General features: G+C 38.6%; 1 protein-coding gene across 1 annotated transcript; it reads right to left on the bottom strand.

Annotated features, from left to right (window-relative positions):
* Positions 1–6,022: 6,022 nt before the first annotated feature.
* On the bottom strand, positions 6,023–6,661 carry LOC122089783. Its single transcript, XM_042659469.1, has one exon. It carries the CDS (start codon positions 6,659–6,661, stop codon positions 6,023–6,025), a length of 639 nt encoding a protein of 212 aa, XP_042515403.1.
* Between the last annotated feature and the right edge of the window lie 4,997 nt (positions 6,662–11,658).

The following is an 11,658-nucleotide window of genomic DNA, read 5'->3' as shown; positions in this document are numbered from 1 at the left end:
CCAACATCGGTTATCCTACCCACATACCCATGAGCAATAGGGATCAGTGGAATGTTGCAATAGACACATTGCAGAGACAGGAATTACCTTCTCTCTCATGCCTCTATTCCCTAAGCTTATTAGGATTATGATTTTCAAATTGCGGTCTTTCTCATTAACTGCATGCCCTCCTCTATCACGGGAAAAAAATCCCCTTATTAGTTGGTTACAGGTAATCCACCAAACTATTCCTTTCTCAAAGTCTTTGGATGCCTTTGTTATTCTTGGCGTCGTCCTTACAATCATCACAAGGTTGAACCTTGGTCTGTCTAATGTGTTTTTTAGGCTATAGCCCTTCCTATCATGGTTATAGGTGTACGGATCTCATCACCCATAGCATTTACATATCTTGTCATATTAGATTCAACGAATCCATCCTTCGCTTCACTCTAAAATCATCATCTAACCCACCACTGCTAGCCCCACCTTGCCCTCCTCAATGAGGCACTGCTTCCAATGCCCCCCCCCCTCAACCCCTTCCCACACCTGCCCCTACTCTCCCTCATCCAGATGTCCCACTCCCTATTACCCTAGAAACTCCCTCTCCAGACCCACCTTCTCTAATATCCCCCCTCCTCATCACCTCATCTCCCAGTCCTTTCCGTCCCAAACCTTGACTCTTCTACCACCCCTCCCCGACCCACCAAAACCTTAACTAACCTTTACGTTGACCCCTTGACCCTCTCCACCACTTCCTCCACCAACCCTACTAAACCTATATGCTTCTCTCAAGCCAATAAAGACCCCTAATGACAATCTGCTATGACTGATGAATTAAGTGCTTTATTACGTAATGGGACTTGGTCTCTTGTGCCTTACAAGGACTCTATGAATTTGGTTGGCTACAAGTGGGTGTATTGCATCTAGTGAAAAGCAGATGACTCCCTTGAGCAGTATAAGGTTCGCTTGGTGGCAAAGGGTTTTCATCAACAACCTAGACTTGACTATCATGAGACCTTCAACATTGTCATCAAACCTACCACCATATGGACAATTCTCTCCTTAGTCATATCAAAAGGTTGGGATGTTCATCAACTCGATGTTCAGAATGCCTACCTTCCTCCATAGCCTCTTGTATGAAGAAGTCTATATGGCTCAACCCCAGGTTTTGAGGACACCCTGTGACTTAACCATGTTTGTAATCTTCACAAGTCACTCTATGGGCTTAAGCAAGCTCTCAGGACTTCGTTCCATAGGTTATCTGAGTTTCTCACATGCTTCCATTTTTGGTCCTCCCAAACCGACACATCACTCTTCATCTACATGCAGAGTTCTATTGCCACTTATGTTCTTATTTATGTGGATGACATTTTGGTCACAGGGAATCAGCCCTCTCACGTTACATCTCTCCTCCACCAACTTGCCTCTGAATTCTCCATAAAGGATCTTGGGTGTCTCAGCTTCTTTCTTGGTGTTGAGGTCAACTACAGATCCGATGGAGTCCTCTCTCAATCTCAGTACATAGCTGATCTCTTATAGTGAGCCGGCATGACTTATTATAAGCCCGTCAACACCCCCATGGCCACCACCTTTGCACCATCTTCTACAGGGGGTGCATTCCTCTCAAATCCCACGAGGTATCGCTCCATTGTAGGTGCAGTACAATAAATCACTCTCACTAGGTCTGATGTGGCTTACTCTGTGAACTGTGCCTGCCAGGTCATGCATGTCCCCTCAGAAGACCACTGGGTTCTAGTCAAAAGTATCATGCGCTATCTCCAAGGTACCAAGGATCGTGGGTTGTTCATCTCCAACTCCAGTTCTCTTCAATTATAAGCGTTCTTTGATGTTGATTGGGCTGGTGACAGTGACGATCGTAAGTCCTGGGTGGATATGCCATTTACATGGGACCTAACCTAATTTCATGGGCCTTTAAAAATCAAAAGACAGTTGCATGCTCATCCACTGAGTCTACGTACAAGGCCGTTGTTGATGCCTATGCAGAGCTCACCTAGCTACGCTCCCTATTTAGAGAATTAGGGATTCCTGTTCACATTGCGCCAATTCTCTGGTGTGACAACATTGGCACCACTTATCTCTTGGCTAATCCAGTACTCCATGCTCATACCAAGCACATTGAAATCGATTTCCACTTTGTAAGTGACAAGGTCACCTCTAAAGTTCTTCAAGTACAATTTATTTCCACACAAGACTAGATAGCCAATATCCTTACCAAAGCCCTAAGCTCTTCACGGTTCTTTTTTCTCTTGGACAAGCTGCGAATTCGAACATTCAAATCCCCACCTTGAGGGGGTGTATCAGAGCATTTGAGTGATACTCAGACACAACCACATCTTTCCTAATATGTAGGAGTTTTATTGAACACAAAACTCTCTCTCACAAGGTCTCCTATTGGACTACTATTCTACTTGTACACAAACACTATCCTAAACCATAGTAATTGACTTGCACTCCAAGTCTATCACTAGGATATCAGAGTTAGAGTATAACTACAACAACAACCATAACATTATCCCAACTTGATGGGGTCAGCTACATGGATCCAATAAGGTCTAAGATGCATGTAAGTATAAAAACAGAGGTTCTAAAAAGAGGTAAAAAAAATGAAAAAAAAAAGGTAAAAGGAGGTAAAAAGAAGTTAAAGCAGTAGTCAAAGCAGCATCCTTGGAACGTCCCCTATAGGGGGTCAGCTACACGGGTCCTTGTCCTCCACTTACCTCGATCCGCAGTCATACTAGGATCGATCTCTACCAACTGCATATCTTTTCTTACCACTTCGTTAATGGTCATTTTAGGTATACCTCTCCTTCTAGCTTTATGTAATTGAAACTGATCACACTTACTTACTGGGGCATCTATGGGTCTCCATTGAACAAGGCCATACCACCTCAATTGGCTCTCACAATGCTCGTCCTAGATTGGAGCCACCCTTAACTCTTTTCTAATATAATCATTCCTCACTCTATCTCTCCGAGGCTTTTCCCACATCCCTATCAACATCCTCATCTTTGCGACACCCAATTTATTCAAATTACTCTTCTTGATTGCCCAACACTCCACCTAGGGGTGCAAGTTTGGCCTTGATGTCCTAAACCCTCCCTTGGTCCACCCTAATCCTGAATAAGTACCAACCTGAAAATTTGGGCCCTGAGGGCGGACCCGGCCCTGAATTTTTTGACCCTGAGTCAGGGTTAGGGCGAGTAAGGGTTGATTTCTTTGGCCCGCCCAACCTGCCCTAAACCCGGCCCTGATTTTTTCATCCTGACTTTTGGCCCTAATTTTTGCCCCTAATGTTGACCCTAGTTATGACCCTAGTTGTGACCCTGATTTTAACCTAATTTTATATATTATTTCACATTGAGTCATTGACACCTCAAAACTCCTAATATATCTTCTCATAATCTCACCGATCTCTCTTACCTTTTTTACCAATAAAAAAGGTCTCTTTTCCTTTTTCTACCAAAAAAAAAATGTCTATTCTAGTAATTATTATTAATAAAATAAAAAATAATCAATATATATTTTTAAATTACCATCTTAAATCAATATGTAATTGTTGATATGAATATTTATTATTAACTTTTCTTAAAAATATATATTTAATACAGTGAAAATTGGTAGAAAATCATTTTCTACCAATCTTGTTCCTTGAACCTAAAGTTTTTTTCTTCACTCTCATCAAGTGGAGGTTCAGTTTTCTTACAGTTTGCCTTATAATGATGATCTCTTTCTTCATAATGACAAATAATTGAAATTTTGTGGGTTATTTACTTTCTTAGGATGATCTCCTCTTTGTTTATCATAATAGTTAGAGTTATTTGTATTATTTGAATGTTTGAATTACGATGTTCTCTTTATAACATGTAATTTGTAACTTTGCATTTTTTATCTCCTCTTTATTATGAATATTTTTTATTTTTAATTTATTTCATATTTTGTAGGGTCAAGGTCAAGGTATACCCGGCCCTTGATGGCAAACTAGGGTCAGGGTCAATCAAGGCCATCCCAGCCCTTGATGGCAAACCAGGGTTAAGGTCAATCAGGGTCAGGGTCAAGGTCATCCCGGCCAGACCCTGAAAAATCAGAACCAATCAGGGCAGGAAAGGGTTGGGTTAAACCCTGAAGGGTAAGGCCTGAGTTGAAGTTTTGCAACCCTGAGTCAGGGTCAGGGTGGGTTTGGGCCCAGTTAAGGGGACTAAGGGTTGGACTAGGATTTTAAGAAGCCCAGCCCAACTCGGCCCTGTTGCACCCCTAACTCCGCCCCATACATCATTGCTGGTCGTATTACTGTCCTGTAGAGTTTTCCCTTGGGTTTAAAAGGCATGCGTTTATTACATAGCACTCCAGAGGCACTTCTCCACTTCATCCATCCCACTTTAATTCTGTTGGAGACATCATTTTCTATATCACCCCCTTTGCTAATGATTGATCCCAGATATTTAAAATAATCATTTTTTCGTAGTTCTCACCCCTCAAGTTTTGCCACTTCCTCATGTCTCATAGTCTGGCTAAATGGGCACATCATATACTCTGTCCTTGTTTATCTTATCCTAAAACCTTTTGATTCTAAGTTTGATCTCCATAGCTCCAGTTTAATATTAATCTCTTCCACAATCTCATCTATCAAAACAATATCATCAGCGAATAGCATAACCCATGGGATCTGGTCTTGGATGTGCCTGGTTAGATCATCTATGATGAGAGCAAATAGATACTGGCTCAAAGCTGATCCTTGGTGTAACCCAATTGTAATTGAAAACTCGTTACTTTGGCCTTCTATAGTTTTGACACTTGTTACCACTCCCTCATACATGTCCTTAATTATATTCACATAATTTACAGAACCCCTCACCTTCCCTAAGACATGCTACATTAGACCTCTAGGTACTCTGTGATACGCTTTCTTAAGGCCAATAAATACCATATGGAGGTCATTTTTGTGAGCTCTAAATACTTCCATAAGTATTCTTAGGAGGTAAATAGCTTCTGCTGTGGACCTCCTTGGCATTAAAACCAAATTCATTCTCCATTACAGTAGCTTCTTCTCTGAGGTGGCCTTCAATAAACTTTTTTCATAGTGTCATGGTGTGACTCATTAGTTTTATGCCTCTATAGTTATTATAATTTCGGATATCATGTTTGTTTTTATAAATAGGAACCAAATTGCTTCGCCTCCAATCATCTGGCATTTTCTTGGTTCTTAGAATCTTGTTAAACAGCTTGGTTAGCCATGATACTCCTAGTACTCCTAGGCACTTCCATACTTCAATTGGGATCTCATCTGGGCGTGGTATTTTACTTATTTTCATCTTTCATAGGGCCTCTTTAACTTTAGTCACACCAACATATTGTAGTTGTCCATGAGGAGAGTTAGTGTGATGTTTATCCCCTTCTACTTTCGGGTCCATCCTATCAGTCAAAGCCTCTTCATTTAATAGGTTGCAAAAATAATCACCCCATCTCTTCATAATGTCCTCATTACATACCAGTAATGTACCATCATCACTTTTAATGCATCTAACATGGTCAATATTTCTATTCATCCTTTCCCTTAATTTGGCTATTCTATAGATCTCTTTTTCTCCTTCTCTTGTATTAAGGTTGTCATAGAGGTTATCGTATTTCTTTTCCCTTGCTTTCCCCACAGTCTTCTTAGCTTCATTCCTGGCTAAGTAATATCTCGTTGGTCCTTTGCCAAGTCTTAAAACAATCTTTCTTAGATTTAATGGCAGTCTAGACCTCCTCATCCCACCACCAAGTTTCTCTAGGAGTTCGGCCTCCACCCTTTGATACCCCTAGCACTTCTTTAGCCACATTCTTGATACAGGTGTCATCTCAATCCACATCACATTAACATCTCCATCAAAATCCCACTTTCCCTATGGCACCACTATATCAGTAAAAGATTTTAATAGCGCTCCTTGTAGTCACCCCCATTTTATCTTAAGAAAGATCTGTTGTGTTTTCTTGCATTTCTGATTTTCTAGGTACATATCCAAGATCACCAGTCGATGTTGAGCAATTAGGCTCTTCCAGGTATAACCTTGCAGTCTTTACATAACATTCTATCAGATTTTATCATGAGGAAGAAATCAATTTGACTTGTGTGATGTCCACTTTTGTAGGTAATTAAATGTTCCTCCCTTTTCTCAAAAAAGGTATCTGCAATGCAAAAGTTATACAATGTCACAAAGTCCAACACTGAGATCCCCTCTGCATTCCTCTCCCCAACTCCGAATCCACCATGTACCTCTTCATAGCCTCTACAATCCTTACCCACATGCCTGTTAAGGTCTCCTCCAATAATAATTTTTTCTCTCTGTCCAAAACCTTGCACTGAGTCATCCATGTGTCCCCAAAACAGTAGTTTAACACTCTCATTTAGTCCTACTTGGGGCCCGTAAGCGCTAGCTATATTGATGGTCTCACCGTCTAGCACCAGTTTAATAGAGATGATCTTGCTTCCAAATCTTTTAACATCCACCACTTCATTTTTAAGGTCTCTGTCCACTACTATGCCCACTCCACCTCTTTCGTTTTCATCACCCAGGTACCATAGTTTGAAGTCATCTAAGCCCTTTGCTTTGTTACATTTCCATCTTATCTCTTGAATACATGTGACATTAATCCGTCTTCTCTGCATAACATCTATTAACTCCATGCCTTTGCCCGTCAGTGAGCCAATGTTCTAAGATTCCATTCTAATTCTACGCTTTTACACAGCGTTAGTACTGAAGGACATGATAAAAAGAGTGATAGGTGATAAAAAAATATATAAATTATGAAGCCATAGAAAAGTAGGATCCATGCAAAAGAGATTGGTTGAATTAAATAATAGAGTCCTAATCTACTTCTCACATGTGATGAGAGAGTTCTACAATACTACTCACATGTGATGAGAGAGTTCTACAATACTACTCACATGTGATGATAGAATTCTACTATGATACACTTTCTGTAAACTCTATATAAACTCTATATTGTACAAGAAAGAGAATAAACGAAATATACACCATTCTAACAATACTTGATTGACCTTTATCAATTTGAACATTATTTGAGATGAGTTTCAGTTGACATGGAGAAAGGTCAATTGTATTTGATCGAGATTAGTAGAGTTGGATCACCTTCTCAGTAGTTTGCAACTTTTTGAAAGATGTTTTCTACTCTCAACAGATGGTCGAAACCCAGGTAGCTAAGAAAAATTTATGATCTTCTTCTTTGATTGCTTCTTCAAGAAAGATAAATATGTATGAGAAGTGTGTTGTTTATGTGTTACAGGAGTACTTTTCCTGTTCAGGGCACTGCAACTATTGGGGGAATTCACAGAGAAAGCAAACAAAGGTAAATTCTTCCTTGATAACTCAGGATATGAGAGGTCATTTATGTGTGGTTCTCCACTATTTAAACATTAGCACCTAATTAACTCTACCATTGTTACAATGAGAAGCTAAAGAAAAAGAAATGGTTGAACAAGGGTCATGTAGTTCAACCTCAAATTAACTGCTCAGAATTGAGATATGCAGCTTAGTTGAATTTTGTGTTGCTGTGTGAAACCTAACATAACCCAAGGGGGTAGTGCAGTTGGTGAGCAACGAACTTGGTATGAGCCGTAAATGCAGGCATCCTAAGTTTGACTCCCACTAGGCATACCTTGGGCCACTCACACGGGGGTGTTTAGTGCTCTTTACTGCTTTGAGTGAAAGTTGAATGGTTCTCATTCAACCCCGGTATGACCCGGTCCATGGGGTTGTGAGGCCAGTATAGGCCCGCGGGACTACTCAGGCCGAAGGCCTGGATAGCCGCCGTTAGCAAAAAAAAAAGTGTGAAACCTAACATAATGAAAATGGGTTCTGAAATTGTGATTGGATTTACATTATTGCACTCAGGCACCAAAATATGATTCCTTTGTGCACTTTGCATGGATGGACATGGCTTCTTAAAAATTTTGTAAATACTTCTTTGCTCAGGAAGGTCAGCTATTTCATATAAATTCCACTCACTGTTTGAGACCAGATCAGAACTCATTGCAGTCAGCTGGTTTCAAGAGATAAATTCATCTAATTTTGTATCTGATACATGCATAGATTTTAGACCAAGGAGAAACCCATAACCAAGAGGCACATTATTATAACAATCCAAGCTAGATATAGAATAAATAATGGAAAATAAAGTAAACTTGTAAATAATACAAGAAATCCAATGGTAATGGTGCTCTTTAAAAATAAATTTTCTTATGATTTTAAGAGTTACAATATCATTGCTAGTAATTGTAGGTGTTTAAAGAACCATCCGAAAAAAAAAAAGGAATGCATTTTTTGATTTAGCACTACATGCTAACTCTAAAACACCACGTTCTATCTCAATCTCAGAAAACCGATCTAATGTGAGGAGGGTGTTCACAGGTATACTAGGAAAGGGATTTCTCACTCACATGGATGTTACATAAAACCAAGGCCCAAGGAAGACTGCCATTAAAGAGTAAACATCAACCTGAGTATGGGGAGGTTCCAGGTACTAATGTCAAAATCGGCCTTGCCCATTATATGACTCCAGGAATCAATGGAGCAGGCTTTTCAATTGCTTGATATATTAGCTGTTTTTTGGGCTCAAAAAAGGGATGAACCTAAATGCCAACTATATCTGTGGTGAAACCATACTGAGATTGATAGAAGTGGTTAGGTCAAAGATTGAGTTACCTGATTTATATGCCATATCAACTCACTGACAATCCGCATTCATGTTCTAGACTTCTCAGACTTGGTAAACCAAGCCCTGTATCATTTCTTAACCATCTCCTAATCAAATCTGTTCTTCCCTGATTTGTTCTCTGCATGTACTCTGGGCTGGTTTCTAAACAGAACCATTTAGCAGATAGATTTCCATTCCGAAAGAGCATTAGTTTAAATTTGACTTGGTACCCAGTTTCATAAAGCCCCGGACCTATTTCTTAGTTGATGAAAATATAACATCAACATTTATAACTTATCAGATCTCATTTAGTACTTGACCTTCTACATCATCCTGGAGACATTATGATTGAAAGGGGGATCCAACTGACCATTTTTTGGTGCAGAGATTGCTACGCAAGATCTACTCTATGTGGATTAGTCCATGACTTGCATGAGCATTATGTGCACAAATAAGGTAAGAGGATGGTTTTATATGTCAATTCCCAACCTACATTAGCATTTTTCATTGATTCCCAGAAAAAGGACATCTAATAATACATTGATCGACCTATCGAAATTTATCTCATGACTTTTCCATTAGAATATGGTTCAGCAAAGGAAGGCCTTGATGTCATAATCAGGTGAAATACCCACCAATCATATGAAAGGGATTGAAAAACAGGCTGAGGTGACCCCTATCCAGTTATTTCCCTCCTTCCATATGCTTCACAAAATTTCCACAATGATGTATCGCTTCAACACTTCCCCCTCTTATCAAAAGAGAAAAGAGTTCCAAAACCCAAGCTAGATGATGGGTGAAATTATTATGATCAACTCATTTGATTAGGATAGCAAGATCCTCTATAGAGTCTTTAGCTCAAAAAGGTAAAGCACTTGGATTTGCACCTAAGCGACGATGATTCGAATCCATCAAGACTCTTATTTGAAATGGGCTGTATCCCATTTTATTAGGTGTCATGGTATATCATTTAACACTATTGTTTATCTTTTCTGAATTCTTACACTTGTATACTTACTTTTAGCAACTTGTATGCTGCAAGAGGTTTTTGCATTTATATACATTAGAGTTGGTCCCCACAAGGCCTAATTATTTTTATCTTGTACATCTCATCAAAGACCTTCATTTATTAGTCAATGTTGGTTTCCTCAGTGTGTGGATTCAAGAAACTGTAGATATGCAGGTTCTCATTCTTCTAGAACTTCCCTGTGTGGGGAAACAATTAAAGGCCCTACTGTTCCCACAGAGTTATCAATTCTGAGCCGACCTTTCTTCCCTTCCTATAGACCTACATGGATTTGCACCTCAGATATTTTCTAATATCTTGGAATGGCAAGTTGCAACATGGGCAAGACTGCTTTCATCAATGTAGTCATTTTTTTCTTGTGTTATAAGCTCTCATTGTAAAATGAATTGTATATTTTATTACCTAATTCATACATGACTTATTCAAGAATGGGAAATTACCTTAGATTAATTTCCTTGCTAGAATTCACTGTTCTATGAAAGTTCTCACCCAACAAAAAGAGAAAGGACAGTAGTAAAGAACAAATTTATCAGATTTTGAGTAATAGAAGGAAAAAAAATATATATGGGGATAAAAGCAGATTGAATAACAAGCAAATCAGAATATCTATATATATATATATATATACTACTATTAAAAAGTACGTATTCCCTGTCTTTGGTTTACTTTTTCAAAAAGACAAAAAAACCATAAATCTACCCAAAAAAAAAAAACCTCCAAATGACCAAAAACCCCTCAAAATGGAAGTTGAAACAAATAATAATTATCTCTCTCTCCCTAAGCGTGGAGGAGAAAAGGGAAGTAATACTCTCTATAATTCTCATAATTAATAATAATAATAATAATAAACTCTCAATAATTCTCTCTCTCTAAACGTGGAGGAGAAAGAGGGAGAGTGGAGAGAGAAATAGAGAGAATTATGGAGAATGGAGAGGGAATGAACAATTATGGAGACATTAAAAAGGTAAATATGGAAAGAGATATACCAAAAAAAAAAAAAAAAACAACCCCACTCATCCTCTCACCCCTCAAAATGGAAGATCAAAATTTAATAATAATAAGCTCTCTATGATTCTCTCTCTCTCTCTCTCTCTCTCTCTCTCTCTTTAAACGTGAAGGAGAAAGGGGGAGAGTAATAATTATAATTAATTATTAAGTATTAAAAAAGAAAAAAAAAAAGGGATATAATTATAAACCCTAAACCCTAATAATAATTATCTCTCTCTCTCAACGTGTATGAGAAAGGTAATTAATTCCTACTGTTATTCCGCATTAAATCTCTCTCTCTCTCTCTCCTCACTCATCCTCTTTAAAAAAAAAATGGAGCACAATGGGGGGAAATTATCCATAGAGAGAATTATGGGGAATAGGGAGGGAATGAATAATTATGGAGATATTAAAAAGGTAAATATGGACAGAGATTTACCAAAAAAAAAAAAAGCTCCTAAAATCTCTCCTTCCATCCCTTACAAAATCTAAACGTGGAGGAAGGGGTATTTTCTCTCTATAATTCTCTTTCTCTCACTCACTCTCTCTAAACGTGGAGGAGAAATGGGTGGAATAATCATTAATTATAATTACTACGTATTAAAGGGATAAAAAAAAATAGGCACAAAATTATGGAGAGAAAGGGTAAGTAATTCCTACAATTATTTCTCCTTAAATCTCTCTCTCTCTCTCTCTCTCTCTCTCTCTCTCTCTCTAAACGTGGAGGAGAAAGGGGAAGTAATTATTTCTAGGCTTACTCCTCCTTAAATCTCTCTCTCCCTCTAATCTCCCTCTCCTTCTCTCCCTCTAATCTCCCTCTCTCTCTCTAAATGTGGATGAGAAAGGGGAAGTAATTCTTTCTATTACTCTTTAAATCTCTCTCTTTCTCTCTCCATATTTGAATCTCCATAATTATTTAGAAAAAAAAAAAAAAAAAAACTCACTCATCCTCT

The sequence above is a fragment of the Macadamia integrifolia genome, chromosome 9 (genome assembly GCF_013358625.1).
Source record: "Macadamia integrifolia cultivar HAES 741 chromosome 9, SCU_Mint_v3, whole genome shotgun sequence".
Lineage (NCBI taxonomy): Eukaryota > Viridiplantae > Streptophyta > Magnoliopsida > Proteales > Proteaceae > Macadamia > Macadamia integrifolia.
Note: the sequence above shows the minus strand (reverse complement) of the source record. Positions and strands in the feature narration are given on the sequence as shown.

What these genes read in the sequence shown, in the direction of transcription:
- LOC122089783 (XM_042659469.1), bottom strand. Translation starts at nt 6,661, where the DNA reads ATGGAGTTAATAGATGTTATGCAGAGAAGACGGATTAATGTCACATGT.